This window comes from Phragmites australis, chromosome 1 (assembly GCF_958298935.1).
Source record: "Phragmites australis chromosome 1, lpPhrAust1.1, whole genome shotgun sequence".
NCBI lineage: Eukaryota > Viridiplantae > Streptophyta > Magnoliopsida > Poales > Poaceae > Phragmites > Phragmites australis.
In genome coordinates, this window is record NC_084921.1 from 31,238,247 (window position 1) to 31,260,457 (window position 22,211).

At 44.5% G+C, this 22,211-nt stretch overlaps 2 protein-coding genes across 6 annotated transcripts; one reads left to right on the plus strand and one right to left on the minus strand.

The window, feature by feature from the left end:
• The first annotated feature begins 11,356 nt into the window (after positions 1-11,356).
• LOC133915158 (FCS-Like Zinc finger 11-like) lies at positions 11,357-13,334 on the plus strand. 5 transcript variants are annotated; one of them, XM_062358227.1, is made up of 4 exons: positions 11,360-11,552; positions 11,771-11,837; positions 12,002-12,695; positions 12,811-13,334. In XM_062358227.1, exons 3-4 carry the CDS (start codon positions 12,040-12,042, stop codon positions 12,863-12,865), a joined length of 711 nt encoding a protein of 236 aa, XP_062214211.1. In that variant the 5' UTR covers positions 11,360-11,552; positions 11,771-11,837; positions 12,002-12,039; the 3' UTR covers positions 12,866-13,334. The 5 variants fall into 5 exon arrangements, with proteins under 5 accessions (XP_062214219.1, XP_062214211.1, XP_062214202.1 ...); XM_062358218.1 differs by having other exon boundaries at positions 12,009-12,695; XM_062358199.1 differs by having other exon boundaries at positions 11,367-11,552; positions 11,989-12,695.
• A 1,496-nt stretch (positions 13,335-14,830) lies between these two features.
• On the minus strand, positions 14,831-21,722 carry LOC133915149 (uncharacterized). The gene is made up of 3 exons (XM_062358187.1): positions 21,238-21,722; positions 20,100-20,229; positions 14,831-15,269 (listed from the first exon to the last, which is right to left on the minus strand). The coding sequence occupies exons 1-3, from the start codon at positions 21,682-21,684 to the stop codon at positions 15,049-15,051; spliced, it is 798 nt and encodes a 265-aa protein (XP_062214171.1). The 5' UTR covers positions 21,685-21,722; the 3' UTR covers positions 14,831-15,048.
• Between the last annotated feature and the right edge of the window lie 489 nt (positions 21,723-22,211).

The window sequence follows — 22,211 nt, forward strand, 5'->3', positions numbered from 1 at the left end:
TGCTGCACATAAGTTGTTTGTGTTTGCATTATGTTATTCCTTATCATCATGTTATTGTTAACCATGTGGCATTAGCGCATCCCGATAGTGGCTAGTATCAGGGGCTCAATCGGTGCGAGGTAGGGGCCCGGTGCGTCCCGTACGACGACGGTACGGGAAGTGAATACATGGGCAACCACGTATGAAACGTCCCTTGTGTGGCGAGTTGCACAAGCCCCATTCACGGGAATACCTATTCTCTTCATGCGAAAGGTGATGTATGTGTTGTGATGATTATTTGGGGAGAAATGCATTCGGGAAAGAAACATAAAAATAAGGATCGAGCATACTTTCATGTTTCATTGTTCATGTTGCACCATACACTTGAGCATGCATTTTCCCTGTTAAAATCTAAGTCTGAAATTTTTGCTAAATTGCAGACACTCCGCACATTTTTGCGAATCCTCCGCAAAAGTGCGGAGACTCCGGAGATTTTTTCCGGACATCCTGCATTTCTGCGGACACTCCGCAAGTTTTGCGGACTCTCTACACATTTGAGCGTGTTTTTTCGCTGATGTGCCTTAGTGTGTGTCACTTGGAATTAGTGTCCCACTAACGCTAGTATGCTATGTCGGAGTTTGATCGTTCTTTTTCTTCGTCTTATCGCCAAAATAGGATGAGAACTCACAATAGTTTGAGTGAGCTTCCTGAGGCCTCGAATGAGAACAACCCTCCGCCGCCTCCATCGCCGAGCATGACGGATGTGCTCATGCAAATTGAGTAGAATCGTCAGGCTCAGATGACGCTTCTTGAGACTCTCATGCGCAACACAGCCCCTCATGGAGGAGGTGGGACCGGGCGCTGAGATGACTTCTTCGATTTTCTATGGACTGAGCTTCCCAAATTCTCATAGGTTGAGAATCCTCTGGATCCTGACCACTGGCTCTGGACTATCGAGCAGAAGCTCACTCTCCTTCGATGCGAGGACCAAGAGAAGGCGCTCTTCATCGCCCATCAACTTCAGGGTGCGGCGGGTGCGTGGTGGTCCAACTTCTTAGCCATGCACCCCACCAATCACTAGGTGTCTTGGGCAGAGTTCCGCTAGGCATTCCGTGACTTCCACATTCCTAAGGGCCTTATGGAGATCAAGAGGCGGGAGTTTATGGACCTCAAGCAAGGAGGTAGATCGGTGAAGGAGTATGTGCAGGTGTTCAATCACCTTGCACAGTACGCTCATGATGAGGTCAACATCGATGAGCGAAAGCAATACCGCTTTGTGAACGACTTCAACTCCAAGATGCAAGACCGGCTATCGGCGCATGAGTCCGTCGACTTCAATTATCTAGTGAGCACCTCCCTCATGGTAGAGTTCAAGTTGAAGAATCACCAAGAGGAGAAGAAGCGCAAGAGGGTTCTGTTGCCTTCCATGGGCGGGCGTTTTCAACGTGTGCGTACAGAGAGTTAGTCTCCACTATCTTACATGTCAGCCTCAACTGCTCCACGACCGATGTGGGTGGTGTGGCATTCATCCTTCTCCGCTCCGTAAGGACAATCTCCAAGACCTGCCAGCTCTCAAGTGAGTGTGACTAGTGGCCCCGGCGGCCCGTGCTACAATTGCGGGCGCGTCAGGCATTATACGTGGGATTGCCCTCATCTGAAGCTGGGAACCGCAGTGACTGCTCCAAGGCCACAACTACCCCCTTCATCCGTTCATCAAGCCTCCACAACTTCGCATGTCCCAAGCGTGGCCGAGCACGCTACACCACCGCCGATAGAGTTCACGAGGGTGACAACATACTGATGGGTACGTTGTTTATGAATTTTAATTCTATCATCACTCCTGCAGTTGTTCATTTTGATTCTGGGGCTTCTCACTATTTTATAGAGACAAGTTATAAATGGCGGCACATGCTGAAAGTTAGCGCCACCCCTACACCTTATCTCATAGATGCACCCGAAGCTAAGATTCTTATTAATCAGTGTGTGCCCAGAGCATTAGTTTTTATTAATGACACATCCTTTGGTACGAATTTGTTAGTGATGGACTCAAAAGGGATAGACATCATATTGAGAATGAATTGGCTCACCAAGTACAAAGTAGTCATGGATTGTGCTCAGCGGACTATTACCCTTAATGGTTTATCCGACACCTGAGCTCATTTGAAGCTTGAAGACGTCGATCCTTGTCTTTATGCCCTGAAGGTCGTCACAACCACGAATCTCATGAATATCCCTATGGTGTGTGAATTTCCTGACGTCTTTCCAAATGAGTTGCCAGGGATGCCACCCGACCGAGCGGTGGAATTCTCGACTGATCTTTTTCCCAAAACAACCCCGATTTTGAAGCACTAGGTAGCTGAAAGAAGTCCATGGTTAAGATATCGCAAAGTTAGAGCTCAAGAGTGCTTGAATTGGACGAGCTTAGAAATTTTTTAGTACACCGAATGGTCCGGCGTTACCAGAGATGAACAAGCTGAAGTATTTCCTAGATCAAGGCAAAAATATCTTAAGTACACCAGATGGTCCGGCGATCTAAGACTCATTAACACTGGAGTATTTTTGTGTGGTGGCGTAGCACAAAAAAGTTAAAGTACATGCCAGATATTTCGACGTGTAAAGAAGGCTACGCTAGAGCATTTATTGCAAACATGATTTGAACGAGGTGTTTTAAGAATATGCACGCCGGATGGTCTGGTGTGTACATCGGAGTATATGCCAGAGTATTTCTTGCAGAGAAGAATTTCAAAGTCCGGATTTCGTGGTTCTACACGCCAAATGATCCAGTGTGTGCCCAGAGGCTTCGCTGGAGTGTTTAACAGACTTAACAACTATTGATAGCTAGCAGTTGGGAGTCGTTGAAACGATACGCCGGATGTTCCGGCATGTGTGAGCAAGTGCACGTTGGATCTTCCGACGTTCACAGAAAAATGGGGTAGTTGGAAAATGGCTAGATTTAGACCTCTAGCCTATAAATACCCCCTCACTCGGTCTCACTTTGATCTCTTGCAACCCAGAGGAGCCTATACTGTGTGTGTCATCAAGAAGCAAGAGAGAGCACTTAAGTAATTTGCAAAGTTCCTAATTGGAAGATTAAGGACATCATTAGTGCTTTGAGAATAACAAGTGTGTATCTAGCTATAGTTTAGACTTGATCTTGGTCAAGTGAAGCTATTGGCTTGTTACTCTTGGTGGTTGGTAACACCAAGCCGGTCTTAAGTGATTGGAGTTGTCCCAGTGAGCTCTTAGAGTTCTTGGGGGAGCCCCAGGAAGTGCAATGTACTTGGTTTGATGCCTGCCAATTCAAAGATGGAGAAATGGTAATCATGAGGGAACACTTGAGCCTTGGTGACTTAAGAGGGAGCGATATCCTTGGTGGATGCTCCAACGAGAACTAGGGGAGAGTGCCAACTCCTCGATACATCGGGAAAAAATCGGTGTCCTTTTGTCTATCTTTCTACTTTTCCGCATTTATTTTGAGCATTTACATTCTTGCAAGCTTTAATTCCGTAATTTGCATAGTATCTTTGCTTGCTTCTTTTGTTGCCTTGCTCTAGCTTGTTTGCGTAGTTGAATTATATTTCATTTAGAATAAGGTTGCTATTTGTTTTAGTTTTCGATAGAAGTTTTTTTAATTAGAGCCCAATTTACCCCCTCTTGGGCCATTCGATCCTTTCAATTGGTTTCAGAGCCTCGTGCTCTTGATAGGCTTAACATCCTAGAGAAATGGTCCCCGAAAATGGAAGTAGTGTGCTAAGGTTCGAAGAAAAGAACTTCATCTATTGGAAAGCTCGCATGGCGAGCTATTTTGAGGATATTTCCCCCAAAGTTTGGCTAGCCACTTCCATTGAGTTTGATCAATCTTTTACTGAACAACAAGTTAGATAGAATGCTAAGGTTAAAAATATTATATTTGAGAAAATTAGTGAAAAGGTTTTCTCTAGAGTAAGAAGAAAGGAATTCACTCATAATATTTGAACTGCTCTTTGTGAAATTCATGAGGGGTCTAGGAAAATCCGGGAGGAAAGATAACATGTGCTTATGAATGCTCTTAATCAATTTAAGATGTTTCCCAATGAGTTATGCAATGATATGTATTCTCGTATGAACATTCTTGTTGAGGAAAATAATTCACTTGGGCTTACTCAATTGTTTCAAGGAGACATCATTCGTAGGATCTTGATGGTATTTTTCAAGCCACAATACAACATTGTTATCTCTCTTCTTCATGAAAGGGATGTCAATAAAATGACCATCACCGATGCTGTTGGGAAGATTTGTGCTCATGAGATATTCTTGTTTGGAGATCAAGGTGATCAATCTTCATCGAAGAAGAATCTTACTCTCAAGGCCAAGATGGTTGACAAGAAGAATAAGAAGAAGTCTCCATCATCAAGTGAGAGTGATGATGAAGAAGAAGATGATGATGGTGATGACATCGAGCTTGCCCTTTTCATGAGAAGAACCACAAGGATGATATCTAAGTTGGGCAAGAAGGGCTACAACTATGATCCCAAGAAGAACAAATTTCGCTCAAAGAGATTTGACAAGTTCGATGGCGGAGATAAGAAGAAGTGCTACAATTGTGATGACTATAACCACATGTCATACTATTTCCCTCATTCCGATAAGAGAAATAAGAACATGAGCAATAAGGTTGATGCAAGTAAGGATGAGGATAAGCACAAGAAGAATGATCAAGATAAGAAGAAGAAGAAGAAGCTCTTCAATAAGAAGGGTGGAGGTCGAAAAGCCTACATTGTTGGTGAATGGATCTCCGGTGAGAGTTCAAATGATGATTCAAGCGATGATGAAGATAACAACTTCGCAGGCCTCGCCATCACCAATGATGATCTACCACTACCTCCACCACATATGTGCCTCATAGCAAAATGTAACAACAAGGTGAGTAGTGAGAAAGATGATAGTAGTGATGATGATGGATTTTCTCCTAATGATCTATCTAAGCTCATAAATGACTATGCTACTATTATTAAGAAGAAAAAACTAAAATCAAGTCTCTTAAAAATGCTAATGATAAGCTTAGTTCTAGTCATAATGAGTTGCTTTCTAAATACAATGATGTGTGTAGGGATCGGTGACATCCTAAGAGGGGCTGAATTAGGACACTTAAAAACTAATGGCTCCAAAAGCTTCACAAGATAAACCTATATTAATTTGAGAAACCAAGTTAAAATGTGTCTTGGTTTACTTTTGATGAGTGATTGACATTGTCATTTATTTGGTTTGATGATCTTCGGTTTTGCATGAGCTTTGATGTGATTTGAATTGATTTGGGATTTCATTTGAGCATATTGATTATGGACTAATTGGAATTGGAGTTGGAGATATGTGTTTGCTTGTCTCATGGTGTACATGTGATGGATGCAAATTGACGGTTGACGGCGGGATGATTGGGGCCAAGCAAAGTGCTTGGTGCCAGACGATCAAGGAGGCCGGGCGGAGTCAAGGGTGATCATAACTGAAAATGTGGAGATCAAGAAAAGCATTGAAGGCAGATGGAGACGGTGTGTTGACAAAGTCAAGCGAAGGAAATGCCGGTGCAAGTGACAAAGTGGCCCGAAGGATCGGGAGCGGGAGAGACTTGCCGGCGGTCAGGATCGCATGATGAAGTACATGCGTCGACATTGAAGTGCTTGCTTAAGGTGTAAGCAAGGCGGTGAGTCACGCTTTGAGAAGTGTGCAGACGGTTTTATGATTTGGCCTCAACACCGTGGGAGGATTAGAGGAGTACGTGGCACTATCCCGAAGCTTGCGTCGAGGTGAAGCTAAGTCGTGAAGGCGCCGTGGCCGTCCGATGAATGGAAAAGATAGGAAACTTAGGCGTCAAGTTTCCTAAGCCTATAAATAAAGGGTAGGGCTATTGGAGAGTTGAAACCAGCCACTTGAGCTCCTTTGTACCACCCATTTGAGAGCCTTAGAGTTAGAGTTTTAGAGGAGAGAAGGATGAGTGCTTCATCTATGTAATAGGTGAGAGTTTTGAGAGATAAATCTTTGTAATCCGTTTAAAATAGGGCTGACATCTTTGAGTAATAAAGTTTATGTTTTTTTTTTCATATGCTTGAATTCCCCTCCTTCTAGTTTCTCTCTATTAGTTCCCTTGCAAGTTTGCAAGTTTTTCGGTTTTGATTTTCGTTTTGGTTTTTGGACTGAAATTTCAGCACCTTGTGAGGTCATTCTTCTTGTTGCTAGAGGCATAAAAACTCACATACGAGTGTATGCTCATGGTTCTTGAGTACCCTTGCCTTTAGATTATCAACTTGGAGAGATTCTTTACTTGGTGATCTTTTCTTTGAGCTGCAGTTTTTCATCTTTTCAGGGTTATTTTTCTTGATGCTAGTAGCTTAAACACTCACATAGTCATGTATTTGAGCAGATCTTAAGTCCCCTTGCCACTAGACTATCATTTTAGAGGATAACCTTGTCCGGTGTCCATCTTCTCTAGTTTCTTTGAAAGTTGCGAGTTTTTTTTAGCACAAAGATACATAGAATGATTTTGAATGGAACCTAGGGTTCATATTCCATTCATGGAGTCATGTTGCCATGGAACTAGTCTTCTTGCTTTGTCTCTCTGATTCTTTTACTTCCGCTTGAGCATTTTGAGGTGCATTGGGTGAGAAATAGGAAAAGACCATCTATTTCGAAAGAAATTTGTTGAGGCGCCTATTCACCCCCCTCTAGTCGCCATTCTTGTTCCTACATAATTTTTATCTAAATACGCTCTAGGTTCATCTATTGTGTCTACTCTACCGTTTAAGAGAATTGCAACCTACTCTAGTAAGGTAAATTGCAAGTATGTAAATGTGAAAACATAAATAAGGTAGAGAGACAAACTCAGCACAAGGGATTTTTATCCCGTGGTATCGGTGGCACACAAGTCACCCTAGTCTACGTTGGAGGTCTACAAAGGATATGCTTCCGGTCACCAAGTCTTTTCTAGTCACGACTCTTGAGCTACCAAGTCACCAAGATAAGGCCTCAAGCACGATGAGCCACCAAGGTGAGGTCTCACTACTAATCTCTCTTTTGGTCACTTGTACACCGTCTACACTTAGGAGCTTTAGTCACAAAGACAAGGGCATCCGTGTCCCTGTACAATCTTCTTGCCGCCTCTCAACACTAAGTTGGAGGGCCAACATGTTATCGGTGAGTCACTAAGACTCCAAGGCGTTGGTGTACCGAGATGTTGGATCACGCATTGATCCACTCTCTAGGTTGCAGTATCTAGCAACACTTCTCTCTAGGTCTATAATCACTAATCACTCTCTAATGGTCTTAATCGCCTTGGACGAACACTTTAAACACTTTGGTGGCTTGAATGTCCTCTCAAGTGTGTATGAGCTTCTCTGGACTCCAGCCCTTCAAATGACCGAGTGGGTGGGTATTTATAGCCTCAAACCCTCCAACTAGCCGTTGCCCTAATGGCTCAACTTTACTGTGAACACCGGATGATCTAGCGATAACAGTAGTACAAACACCGGACCATCCGGTGTGTACATCAGTGGATGCAAGCCATTGGAACTCCACTTAAACTTCTTCTGAACACCGGATTATCCGATGTATCCTTCATTTCCATCACCGGACTATCTAATGTGTTGTGTTGCGCCAAGCCGAGCCACATCTTCTTTGTGCAATTAGTCGGTGTGTAGACCCTCTGATCACTGGATCTTCCAGTGTGTTGATCTTCATCTTCTACTGAGGCTTTAACATCTTGCTGAAAAACACCGGTGTGTTAACTTCTTCATCACCGGACCATCCAGTGAGTTGAAATCCTTCCTTCCCTCATTTGCGTAGCTTTTGTTAAATGCTATGGTGTAGGCATCTGGTGTGTAGTACTATGATCACCGGAACATCCAGTGTGTATAGCCTTCTGAGCATCGGACCATCCAGTGACTATAACATACCCGGGAGGAATACTCCACTGTGTACAAAGTTCTGAGCACCAGACCATCCGGTGTAGTCATTTTTCCTAGGACATGTCCAATTCAATCCAAACTTTGTCCCGGTTTCAGTGGCTTCTTCATGTATTGCATTCATGAGACCTACTAACATATATTATTGATAAACATATTAGTCCCAATAACTATGTTATCATTAATCATTAAAATTACAATCATAGCCTAATAGGGTCATTTTCGCTACAATCTTCCTCTTTTTAGTGATTGATGACAACACAACTAAAGCAAGAGGCAAATGATACCAATTAAAAAGAATACATAATTTTAAAAGTTCACAAGATCATACCTCTTTGCTTGGATGCATGGTAAGAACAAATCATGATATCAATTGTAAGGATAACCATGTTTTTACCAACATTATATCTCCTTTTTTGCTACAATTTCCCTCAACATTATGTCCCCCTTTTAGTTGTGGCTACCATGTAGATAGTTCTTCCTTTTTTTCTATTACCACTATCTCCCTTGATCGACCCAGACAAGAGTTTCTTCACCTTTGTCAACCCGAGATGCATTTCTCTTTGTCAACAATCTACCTAAGATAGTTCTTGTATCTTGCTTGCTTCTCTTGCATCTTACTTTGGTCTCAAAATTCTATCCATTTGTCAACAATCTCAAAAATTCTACAAACGCATGTTGAACTCAAGGGAAAATATTAGAGCATTTGGGAGAGAGCTTCATAAAACATGATCCATATGAATGATACTCGTTATGAAGAATTATGAGGAATTGATACCAATTGAATGATACTAGTTATGAAACTAGGTAGTTTCTCATCGCAGGCAACTCTGAAAACCTTGTAATTAAATTAAATGCCCTGCAAACAAGTGAGGAACTCTATTAACAATATGATTGCTCAATCATTGATGGTGTTCTTGGCTCAACCTATACAACCAACACTGATCATTTGGGAGGAGCTGGATCAAGTTTTCCCGATGAAGCTGGTGGCCTGGCACATAGATTGGAGAGGTCAGTTTGGTGCTTCCCTTTTGAATCTCTGGTCCTGAATGACTAGTTCATATACCAAGCACATTATCCATTGCTAAATTGTATTGCAATACTCTACAGGCATCTTGAGGAGAATTCTAAATTAGTAGTTGTAAAGAACGCTGGGCATGCGGTCAATTTAGAAAAGTCCAAAGATGTGTGCAGGAACATCGTCGAATATCTCCAAGAACTGGTTTCAAACGTGTCAATTTGGGGAAAGTTAGCCATTGGTTGTTTTGCTTCCAACTAATAATGATGAAAATAATTTACAAAACTATACAAAAACTGGTTCGCACCACCCAGTATGATAATTATACATATTTGTTCACGAAGTTCAATTCATTTAAGTAATTCAATTGAATTGTTGTGTATATGATCATAAGTTCTGGAATAGTTATGGAATTTGATATTGGAAGTTTCGAAGTTCATGTTATTGTTTTGATATTGGAATTTTTCCATAGAATTATTTCCTTATAATCACTGAGTTTTTTTAGGAAAATTAATTATGAATGGCTTATCAATACACACGTTTTTTTTCGGTTCATCCTCACATTCCGAACTACAATTACAAAGTACACTAACTCTTTTTCTTTACACAGTAGATATTTTGTGTAGGATAAAGATATCATTGCAAACACCAGTTAGTCCAAAGCCACAGGCCTTTCGTCAGATACAATCTGACAGTGGTTCGAAGCAACTTTACTATCTTAACTGTGGTCCTCTTCCTATTTTGTTATACAGTTTTATTTTTTCAAAGTGTAAGATGTGTAGAGCTTCAAGTATATTATGAAAAAGGATCTTGCTTAAGTCTCGTGTAGTACATGAATCTATATTTTGCTTAATCTCGATTGAGACCATCAATGTGATGCAGTATATAAATAGCAGTGAATGATGAATTGAGACCACAAATACTTTGTTTTTCTTGTAGATCTACCATGACAAAAGTTTTCCTACTTACGATTTTAGATAAGAACTATTTAATTATTATATATCTATTTTCTTGTTAATTGTTGCTAATACTATTGTACATTTGTTTAAAGATTTCGTACGATGTTGATAACCACAGTAGAAAACTGAGCTGTGAATTTCCTAAACATAGCTGTTGAATGTGCTCTTAGTTGGATTTTTTATCCGTTCAGCAGAAATGGGACAGTGACAAACTGCAAAGGGAAATAACGATGGATTTCAACAACCTGGTGCAGTGCGCAGTGCGCTTCTTATGGACATCACCAAATCACCCGCCACGAGCCCACGATCCTGCCGCCCCAGCGCCCACCCAGCATCAGACCCCCACACGTATGATGTTTCTGTTCTTTCTTCAGTTGATTAGTACTCTAATGTATGCTGCTGATGTTCTTTTTTTGGGTTTTCGGTCCTTGGGCACGAGCTGTCTTGTACATCATTGCTTGGCAAAATGACAAATACTTATCGATAGCTGATTCAACTACGTCTACGTGTGGATACCGGGGCGAGCGAAAATTCTGTTCCGGTTGTCTGGTCATTTTTGCTCTGGAATTTTTTTGTTTCGTTTTTGCACCGGACGTTATACACCACCGAGACCACCCTGCCCTGTAAGCAGCTAATTCACCTTGTTATAGTTTTCGAACAATTGCATAGTTTGCTGGTGCTCCTCACAAACTCATGTCGGCAGTTTTTTCGTCGGCTGGTGGTTATCGTGTCGGTCGGTCCTCAGCGAGAGAAAAAAAGAGGTCGTGTCCCCACTTGCCAGAAACACACGGCGGAAGTAGTAAGGCAGGAAGAGGTAATAAGAGCGACCTCTTTTCTCGGACAAGCGAGCGAGGATGGCTGTGGTGCTGATAGAATTTTGCAGCTGGGTGGTGCGGGTTTTGGATTTGCCGCAGTAGTGCGCCACTAGCGAATCGCCGGTACTGGTGATGGGCTCGAACCGTAATGGTCGCTGAATCCCCGTCCTGATCTAGCGGATACATAATCTGAAAACTTATTCGATTAATTGTATCAATTGTTACTCTACAATCTGTTACTGTTTCCGTTAACAGATTTATTTATTAATATTATAAATTATTTTTATAAAAAAATTAATAAAAATCTCAACTATTACAACTGCTCATACGACTTTGATTCAATTAATTCAACAAAAATTAAAATTAATCTGTTCAAACAGATATTACCAACCAAATACTTTTCTTTTTAACAAATATAATTTCATTCAAACTATTTCTCTTCAACCTATTTATATAATACAGCTTATAAAAGCTTAGTCCACCCACTAAACCCACGCTTTACCTCGCCTAGCTCTGCCTCCCCTCTCCCAAAAGACCAGAACACTTTTTCCGTCGGTGAAAGACGTTTCTTCTTCTGCGCGGAAGATGACGTTTCTAGATGGCGCTATGCTTCCGATTAGCGCCAGCAGTTTTGACGGTCCTTTTTGCGCCCATCACGTGATCCGCACCGCACCGCACCGCACCGAGAAGCTGCGTCGCACCAACCGCGACACGTGGAAGTCGCACCACCAAATCCATCTCGTCTAGTACTAGTCGTTAGCACACCCACCGTTAGTGGAGTCATCGCGAGATTCGTCCTTCGGGATTCTAGGGCCTGCACTTCTCCCTCCGGGGTCCAGGGGTTCTCGAGGTCCAGGGGTTTTTTAATCTGCCTTGTTCTTGGATTTTGTTTCTCCTCCCGCGGGTCTTCCCATCGATTCTTCCCCATTCATCTTTTCCTCTTAATGTCTGGATTTTTTTTAAAAGAAATTGAGGGTGGGGTGGGGTGGGTTCAATCGGCGCTCGTGGTTTGAAGGGATTACCGATCTTGTTAATTTGATTGTGTTCTTCTTCTTCCTCTTCTTTCAGGATTTGATGAGTGAGTCTGCTGTGCGGAAACAACCTTTGTGAGGCTACAGCAGTTGGTGAAGTAAAGGTGAGGATGAGATGATGATTGATTAATCGTTAAAGCCTGCCTGGCTTGTCCTTTTGTTTCGTTTGGATTCCGCATGCTCATCTGGATTGTTTGTTACTCCTTTCTCCTGATGATTTATTGACTGATCAATATGTATTGCTTACTAACGAAGGAATCTATTAAAGAAAACAGATGCAGTGGGAAGAAAGCTAGAGGTGACCAAATGGCAGCTGAATCCTCCTCTGTTCAACAAACATCCTCCGAATCGATTGTGCAAAAGATGGGGTTCTTCAGAGTCCCTGACCACCTTGTCAAACTGAGCACCAAATGTTCAATTGAATTGGATGCGGTCCGCAGTCCAACATCGCCCCTAGACCTCAAGTTCTTCACAGGCCTTGGTACCAAATCACCTAGATCATCTTCCCTTGATGCCAGCCAGAACCAGAAGATCTTGCTTGGTGACAGGGTTGGGCTTGGACTAGTGGATTCCCTCAGTGATGAGAACCCCACACCCCTGGGCAGTAGGAAGGTTCTTCTTGGTTCTGAGATGAGGATTACTGACAATCTGTCTCGCAAGAACAGCTCCACTGCTCCTGTTCAAGCTGGGGATAATATGTCTGATGGACTGAAGGGTAGTATCATGTCCCTTGATGACATTGTCAATTCAGAGGATTACACATGTGTTGTTTCCCGTGGCCCTAACCCTAGAACTACCCACATTTTTGGAGACCGTGTTTTTGAGTTTCAAGTTGAGCAGCTGATGCCTGATCAAAATAAGGGTGGGGAGAGTATGACTCCTCATGTGAAAGAGGGTGCGATGAGCTTCTGTTGTTTTTGCAGTGAGAAGCTCAAAGAAGGGAAAGACATCTACATGTATCAGTAAGTGATAGAGTGTAGTAAATGAACCACTGTTATCGGTGTTTTTGTTTGTTTAATAGACATGTGATTCTGTTGATTGTTGTTTGATGTTTGGTATCCTGCGTTTCGATTGTAGGGGTGAAAGCATTTTGCAGCATGGAGTGCAGGGAGAACTTCATGGAAGAAGGTGAGCCCATGATGGATCATCCTGCATCTCCTAGCAGTTCACCCTTTGACAATGGTAGTATTTTCCAACTGATCCGTTGAATGAGCATCGGTAACAGCTTGATGTGGTCGTATCTGAAGTGCTGTTTGAGGTTAATAAGTTGCAGCCATGGATGTGATCAGGTTTGCTGAGTTGTTGCCTGAAGATTTTGTTTGTTGCGGTGCTGATGAATTTACCTCACCTATTGATATTTTTTTATTTTGCTTACTTGGATCCTCAAATTTTTGGAGGAGGCTGAAAAATGACTACCTCCGGTCATATTATTATCTTGATCGGAGAAGCATGTGTGCGTGTGTTTAAACTTGAGTTTGTTTGCTTGGACCTCAGTTTCACTGGCTGTCATATGTTGACGCCTTTTATTACCGCCATGTATCTGAACCTATGTTTCGGCATGTATTTTCATAAAGAAAATGGTACACAATAATCCTGAAGCATACTGGCTTCTCTGTTACATTGTTTTCTCATTTGGTTTCATGATGTGGACATCTCATATGGCAAGCACTATCTGATTGTTGGCAGGAAACTCTCTTATATACAAGCATTCAATTCTTAACTTCAACAGGCACATTGGTATCAATTACAAAACTGTTTTGCAGTGGTTTGCAGGTGACCCAGCTGATTGCACAGTTAATTGAAATTTACTCTTATTCTTAGCATATGCCTTGCCGTAATTTAAAACTGAAACTTGTAGTTTCATTGGATTTAATCGAAGAGCACTGGATTACTCTTCATGTTACTGCCGTTGCACAGTTAAGCCTTTGTTTTCATTACTTTAGGAGGATTTGTCATTGCAATTGGCAAGAGGGCTGAGGTTGTCTTCAAGTCATTGTTGTCTGTGTAGACTTGAGAGCTGGGATGGGATTATCTGTGTACCTTAGCTTGATGTGTGGTAGTGTTAGCTGTTCTTTCATAATCCATGGCTGTGTCGACCCAGAGCTTTGTTTAGAATTTTGTTATACTTGAAAATGTTTAAGTTCTTAGTTTTTTAACCTTGCCAAAAAAGAAACACAATGTCAATTTGGGCACTTATCCAGAACATCGTACCAAAATACCACTCAAAACCATTCAGAACCTTGCTGCACGGGATCACCCATTTCAACAGTTTTGCCCGTACTCATCTTTGTCTTCTCCAGTGACTCTGCATTCTTCTCCGGTGACTCCTCTCATTCTTCTCCGGCGAGGTAGCCACCATGCTACACTGTGTGACCTCCTCATGTTGCAGCCTTACTGCTCGCCATTCCTGTCTGACTGCACCCCACATCGCAAGCGATGCTTCGGTGAACTCTGCTTAGAGTTTGGAGATTAGAGGGTTGAGTAAGGTAATGAAAAATGTTGGGAGAAAAGAGAGGAAAAATTCGGTTTTCTCGATCAGAATTCGGAATTAACTCTGTTCAGCTCTAGTTCTGTAAATGGTACCGAGGCGTCAACAACGCCTGCAATTTACTGCAGACAACGGCGGTGGATTATTCAGTTTACATTCTCCTCCGACTACCGCTATTACTTGTGCGGTTTGGAGATGATTAAGATGTTAATATCTGATGTGTCCCTTGCTGGTTCCATGTTTCTACTGCAAATACCAAGTGACTGCTTTGAGCACAGAAATCCTACATGAACTTTGCAAAACAGCTATGCATACCAGAATTCAGATTTGACGTGCACATTCCAAGAGCATAAAAGGAAGCCGGTAGATGAATCACGAACATAACTAAACACAGCATAGACAAAATTATAGGGTGCTAACAAGAGTAGAGTTTATAGGGTCATGAGGAACACTGATCAGTGGCATTATTTCACAATGGCAAAAGATGAGTGCATCTTTTTCTTAACGATTCTTATAGACGCACCACATGTTATCTTCAAGACATTGTATCGCTACATTAGAATGCCAACAAGGCGAGCCTTGAGATTGTCAACAATAAAAAAGTATATGTTATTCAAGAAACTCATCGCAATGGAATGTGAACAAAAAACCATATTTGGGCACTTCTGCGTGTTTCTAGTTGTAGCATCTTGCTTCCCATCACAGCTATTCCCCAGGTACAATGGTGGGTGGCTACAATGCATCCAAGGAGAATTAAGACCTGATTAACTCAAGCAACAATAGCAAAAAAAGCTTATTATGTCGAAGATTGTTACTAATCGAACAAGTTATTTCGTCTTCTTCTGTTCAGGAGCTCTTGATCCTATAATGCTACATATGGGTTGATCTGGTGACTGAAGCAACTTCAAAGCAGGGTGGACTTTCAGATCGCGCATCAACAGTTTCTGTCCTACATCCAACTCGCTCAGATCCACTTCTATGTATGGCGGTACGATGTCAGCTGGGCAGAGAAACTTGACAGTTCGTTTTATGGTGTTGAAGTATGCTCCTGTAATTCCAATATACACAGTAGCCTGGATTATTACCAAACAGGTACTAACATGGTAAAGCAGTCACAGACATGAATGAGGAATTAAGGACTGGAAACACAATGCATGAGTCCTAGGCGAGGTGCTACATGACATAATGAAGATTGAAAGAATGTGAGGATTGGAGAATGCTCGACTTGATTTATTCTTACAAAGCCGGCTGGCTTACATACTGGTACAATAGGCTAATCTAGGTAAGAGATATCTAAACAAAGTAAGTGACATCCTATACAAGGTAATATAATGTGGGGACATACCGGGCGACATCATGCACACCGAGCATGCCCAGGAGCCGAGCCGGCTGCAGCTACAACTTCCTCATCAAGTTAGTTATGAATTTGTTTAGTCGTATATATTGTAATCTTGAGAATCCATGAAGGCAGGTAATTAGATCCAAAACCAATCTCCTATCCCGTGCCTTTTTCGTGGGCGCAGCTGCCACGGTGCTGCCTAAGTTCAAGCGCACAGTGCCGCCCAAGTTCAAGCGCATGGTGCTGCGTCTGTGACCACCAACCTCCCACCACTACAACCTTCGCACAGTGATCCAAGCTGCCGGCCGTGACAACTTGGTATCAAAGACAACTCTTTTGATCGATGGTCGACGCCACAAAGATGATTGACGGCGTTGTCAAGCAACTCGGCAACATCGCGACTCAGTTGAAGTCGCTCGCGGTGACGGTCGGCCAAATTCCCGCAATTAAAGGCGATGTCATCGACCTCAAGAACCAAGTAGCCGCACACAACGTGGCCTTCTCTCGCCTGGAGAAGACTGGGTCATCCACTAGCCATGGCACGACGAACAACTCAAAGAAGAACGGCGATGGGCTAGAGAACACGCACAACGTCAACGCTAGACAGGACGACGACCGGCCACCTCCATGCTACCACAAACTAGATTTCCTAGAGTACGACAGACCAGGTGATCCACTACCCTAGCTCAATCGGTGTGAGCAATTCTTCCGTGGTATGAATATCCCGGAAGATCGCAAAGTATGGCTAGCCTCGTTCCACATGGACGATGGTGCCCATCAGTGGTACTTCCGCCTCACGCAGGACCATGGCAAACCGTTGTGGCCAGACTTCGTCAAGCACGTTAATCGCCGCTTCGGACTGGCTATCCAGGACAACCATCTCGGCGAGCTCTCTCAACCTCGTCGGATTGGGACAATGGCCGATTACCAGGAGAAGTTTCTTGCTTTGGTTTGCCGATGCGACGGGATGACTGAATGCCACCAGATTCAAGTCTTCACAGCCGGTCACTTGGGTCCGCTTCGCACAAACATTGAATTGCGCCGTCCAAAGACACTGCAAGACGTGATGCACTTGGCCTCCGCGTACGAACGTGGTGCTCAGGTGCAGGCTGCCGCGGAACTACCTCGTAGTTGCTCGACCACGCCGCGACTGGCACCAGTACTTACGGATGCCGAGGGACCAAAGGCCGAGCCACTTTAAGTTCCTGATGCCAGAGGAGATGGCTGACCGCCATGCCAAGGGATTGTGCTACAATTGCGAGAAGAAGTTCTTGCCCGAACATAAGTGCGAGAAGCTATTCCAAATTGTCTTGGATTTTCCCGAGGACAGTGGCAGCTATGAAGAAGACATGAAGATGATGAGGACGAGCTGCAAATCTCGCTGCACATGCTTTTAGGCGTCCAACATAGCGACACAATGCGTCTCCACATCTCTATTGGGGGCCAGCTCTTCTAAGCCCTCGTGGATTCGGATCCACGCATAACTTTATTGTGGATGCTTCCTTGTTCGGGGCCGACCTGACATCCTTCGGTCGACCATGACTACGTGTTGTCGTGGCAAACAAAGACCGCATTCTGAGCGTGGCATTTGCTACCGCGTTCTAGTCCATGTCCACGACGAAGACTTCAACCTTAACCTCTACTCCCTCGATCTCGGTGAGCATGACGTAGTCAAAGGGGTGCAATGGCTGCGCACCATAGAGCCAATTCTATGGGACTTTGACAGGATGACCATGTCTTTTTGGCGACGTGATCACGGCGTCACCTGGCGTTACTGGAGGAATTCGATTGCACACAAGCTGAAGAACACGCTGAACACAACACCGGTATTGCAGCTGTCGGACTTCACCAACTCCTTCACTGTTGGATGCGAGCTCCGGGTTTGGAGCCGTTCTTCATCAAGGTAGCGGTCTGATTGCATACTTCAGCAAGCCAGTCACACCGCGACATGCTAAGTTGGCTGTCTACAAATGCGAGCTCATCGGCCTTGTCTACGCGGTACACCATTGGCGGCCATATCTCTGGGGACGCCTATTCATCGTTAAGACTGACCATTATGACCATTATAGCTTTAACTTTTTGCTCGATCAGCGCTTGTCTACCATTCCAAAACATCCCTAGGTAACTAAGCTCTTTAGGTATGATTTCATGGTTAATACAAGCCTGACTCAACGAACACGGTGGCTAACGCCCTATCTTGTCGTGACGACGATGCCAGTGCTAGTCAATTGGCAGTAATATCAGGGCCACGGTTCGCCCTCCTTGACGGCATTTGGCAAGAAACAGTCATGGACGCTACGCAACAGGAGCTCATGACCAGGATCAATAATGGCGAGCTCAGGCCTACTTGGTCGATGCGCGATGGCTTGATCATCTGTGACCGCTGCATCCTTCTCTAGTACTACTCCGTTGATCCCACTGATCATATCGGAGGCTCATGAACCAGGTCATGAGGGTGTCAAAAAGACGCTCCACCGTGTTCGTCGCGACTTCACCTGGATGGGCACACGCAACTATCAAGGATTACGTGTGCACCTGTTCGGCCTGTCAAACGAAACAAGACTCCAACACAACATCCAGCCGACCTTCTTCATCCTCTGCCAGTGCCGAAGCATATTTGGCAAGACGTGGCAATGGACTTCGTCAAGGCGTTGCCCAAGGTACACGAGAAGACGGTCATCTTGACCGTAGTGGACCGGCTATCGAAGTACACTCATTTTATTTCTTGGGCACACCCGTACACCATTGAGTCTGTCGGCCATGCGTTCTTCACGTAAGTGGTGCGTTTGCACGGGCTACTGGCAACCATTGTCTCTGATCGCGACGCCATCTTCACAAGTCGCTTCTGGATCGAATTATTCAAGCTCACTGGTGTTCGTCTACTCAAAAGCACCGCCTTTCATCCCCAGACGGATGATCAGTCCGAGGCGGTAAACAAAGTCATCGCAATGTATTCACGGTGCATGACCGGCGATCGACCGCGCCAATGGGTGCAGTGGCTTCCGCGGGCCGAGTATTGCTACAAAATGTCATTTCACATGGCCCTCCAAGCTACGCCGTTCCACATCGTCTACAATCGCGATCCACCAACCCTTCGCACCTACGACCCGAGCACGGTGAGGGTGGAGGCGGTTGACAGACAGCTTGCTGACCGGGACTCTTTCCTTTGTGATGTCCGTGATCGCCTTCATCAAGCTCAACAGCATGACAAGCGCTACTACGACGACAAACACCAACCTCTCACACTCGATGTTGGACAGTGGGTGTGGCCTCGCCTTCATCGTTGTCTAGCAGCGTCTGTCTCTGGTGCTTCCTTAAGCAAGCTGGCCCCTTGCTTCTACAACCCTTATAAGGTTCTAGAGCACATTGGCGATATGGCATATCGCCTTGACCTGCCACAACAAGCACATCTCCATCCAGTGTTCCACGTCAACCTGTTGAAACCTTTTGTCGGTCTCTGGCTACACCACCACCACTTCCTCCCATTCACAATGGGCGCACCATGCCTACGCCTGCTGTTGCCTTGCGTTCGCGTTTGAGCCGTGGTGTCTGGGAAGTGCTGGTTCAATGGGAGGGTCAACCTGCTGCGAATGCATCTTGGGAACGTGTTCTAGAGTTTCGACATCACTACCCCAACTTCCAGCTAGGGGACGAGTTGTTTTCGAGGGAGGGAGAGATGTCATGTGGGGACAGACCTACCTGCAATGTCATGCGCACCGAGTGCGCCCAGGAGCCGAGCCAGCTACAGCTACAACTTCTTCATCAAGTTAGATCAGTAGTTTGACTCGGTTAGAGATAGAGTTGGAATTAGTTAAGAATTTGTTTAGTCCATCTATATATTGTAATCTTGAGAATCTATGAAGGCAGGCAATTAGATCCAAAACCAATCTCTTATCACGTGCCTTGTTCGTGGGCGTAGCTGCCACAACGCCGCCCAAGTTCAGGCGCACAATTCCACATCCGCAACCACCGACCTACCACCGCTACAACCTCCGCTCGCTAATCCAAGCTACTGGCCGTGATAGGTAGGCCTAAACTAGGTAAGGGATATCCTAAACAAGGAAAACTAGGAAGGAGATTAATCGCTGTTGTACATTCCATAAAACATCACCGTAATTGGGTTATGGCGGCTAGGCCTGGCCGACAGGGTCAGTGTGGCTCATATTCCAACAAAGATGCTTGAACGATGTGGCTAGAGTTCTTAGAATGGGAAGTTTGATATATACTGAATAATGAGTTATATGAAAAAAGAATAACATAGCATATAGAAACAAACCATTAAAAAATTAAACAATACTTAATTGGTTATCATTGTTCAATAGAAATAAGCCATTTCCTTTAGCATGTTCAAGAGAAATGATTCACTTTTAATACTACAATACTAATCCATTTAAGACAACAAACTAACTAAAGAACTGTGCATGCCTAATATCCAAGGTCAAAGCCCAATATTGCATGGAAAAATAAGACAAAAATTCCAACTTGGCATTCAGTTTTAGTTTAGACAAACATAGATGCATCATCGACCATGCTACAAACCTTTCCGGAGACCAGGTGAGGCATCATCACCAATGAACATTAAAGGAACATCTATTTTGAGAAGCGCAGAAGAAGGGGCTCTCATAAATGTGACATTCAGAGGTTCATCAGTGCCTGCATGCAAATGTACCTGAATGTGTTCCAACAGATACCACATAGGTCAGATTGGCAACTGTGTTGGTGTAGCATAGAAGCTAATGCACAAGCATATTCATGTTATTTTTAACAATCAACATATTAATGGCACTATATCATCTTCTCTTGAGCATCCATCGAAAAAAGTTCTATACTGTGAAATATGGGATTAGCCATCATCTAGTATCAGGTCAATAAAGACAAGTAGGCAACCAAACAATTCGAAATAAATACTTAGGAGGTCAGGATTACCTCAAACAAGAAAAAGGAGAGGGGGATTGCATTAGCAGTTTGTATCGTGAAAATGGATCCTCTTACACAAGAAAATGCACATGCATTACTTACTGACAGGATTGGCCAATTGAATACAGATGCCCCCGATCAGACAATTTTCGAGGGATGGTAATGCAAACAGTGCACTCACTTAAGGTAAGGGTCCTACTGCATTGCACTACAGAGAAACTAAACCTAGATTTCAGTTCAGTTTAGTCTATCTCCAATATGCCTCACTCCTAGTTTATTTGTCAAATTTCATGTTTTCAACAACCAGATCGAAGTCCAACTAAAAAGCATTACCAGAGGAACAAAGCTTCAACCAAGAGGCATCATCATCTTGTTCTGTAAACTAACTAAACAGATTTTTTATGTTCAAATACCTCTGAACCAGTGTAAATATTGAAGATTAACGAGATGTTTCGAGTACACAGCCATTTCACAATTTATCCGTATGTACCCTTCTAGAACCACCACTCAATGTTGCGTTCATGAACAAGCCAACACCATCTTCATAGACAATGGAGCAATTCTAGCGCAGGGACAGAACTATTTCAATCCCGGCGGATCACACAAGGCATGATACATCCTCAGCAAAAATACCGGAGGATCACACAAGGCATGATACAAGCGGGTCACCTCAGCTGCGCAATCTCTACCAAAACACCCCCAGCCATCGTCGCGCACACATCGACATTAGCTATTACTACCAATCAAACGGGGCACCCACCTTGCGCGGCAGGACGCGGACGCTCTCGACGAGGTCCCCTTGCCCGGCGTGCTCGGACCAGACCTGGATCCGGAACAGCCTGGATAGGAAGAAGGACCGGCCAAGGTGGTCGACGAGCTTGCGGATCTGCTTGGACGGCACGGAGACGAGACGCTTGTTGCCACCCTCCTGCCCGTTCTCCTGCTCGAATACGATGGCCGGCACCCGCCCGGCCTTGCGCTCCTTGGCGGCCACGTGCCGCCCCGACGAGGCACGCGGCACGGCGAGGATCACCTCATCGTGCTTGGCGTCCGGTCGCGGGTGGCCAGGGAGGTAGTCGTACGGCGGGGAGAGCGGGTCGGCGTGGTGGGGGTCCGCCGGGGAGACGAGCGCCTCGGCGGCGGCGGAGAGGCGGCGGAGGAGGAAGGGGGGAAGTGTGAGGGTTTGGAGGGGTCGCCGGAGAAGCATGGTTGGGTGGTGTAGGGTTTTGGGGAGGTAAGGATGCAGCTGCGGTAGGCCGCTTGGGAGAGTGCAGAGAAGAGTTAGGGGTTTTGGGTTTTGGGGGTGTGGGCTTTGGGTGTTGGGCTCCGAGAGGCCCATGATCGTACGAGAGGGCGTCATGGGCTGAAAATGAGCATGGCCTCGGGTGATTCCTATATGTCGGCCACCCCAGGTTGGACAGACAGTTCTGGAAAGCTCCCAGCGGAAGCGATTCGGAGTCGACACCGGAGCGATCGGTGTTTGGCCGGCCCCCTCGCCCCAATGGCTTGCCGGTCTCGGTGGAGGAGGGTGTCATGGTACCTCTGGTGGTCAGTATTACTGTAATTAGTAGTTTGTTTATTTTTTATCTAGTTGTTAGGTTAGTTTGTAGTTTCTTTTAGTGGATTTAAGGATAGAATCATTGATGTTTTTGTCTCTCCTTGATTTCTCCATCGAGGAGGAATTCAGGAGGTTCTTTTGTTCTCTAACCTATTGAGTTGGTGTATTGGTTTCCG

What these genes read in the sequence shown, in the direction of transcription:
- LOC133915158 (XM_062358235.1), top strand. Translation starts at nt 12,040, where the DNA reads ATGGCAGCTGAATCCTCCTCTGTTCAACAAACATCCTCCGAATCGATT. An exon ending in AAAGACATCTACATGTATCA is followed by an intron (nt 12,696 to 12,808) that starts GTAAGTGATAGA and finishes CGTTTCGATTGT; the next exon opens with AGGGGTGAAAGCATTTTGCA.
- LOC133915149 (XM_062358187.1), bottom strand. Translation starts at nt 21,684, where the DNA reads ATGCTTCTCCGGCGACCCCTCCAAACCCTCACACTTCCCCCCTTCCTC. An exon ending in TCCGCGTCCTGCCGCGCAAG is followed by an intron (nt 20,230 to 21,237) that starts GTGGGTGCCCCG and finishes GAACACATTCAG; the next exon opens with GTACATTTGCATGCAGGCAC. An exon ending in CTCACCTGGTCTCCGGAAAG is followed by an intron (nt 15,270 to 20,099) that starts GTTTGTAGCATG and finishes TTGGAATTACAG; the next exon opens with GAGCATACTTCAACACCATA.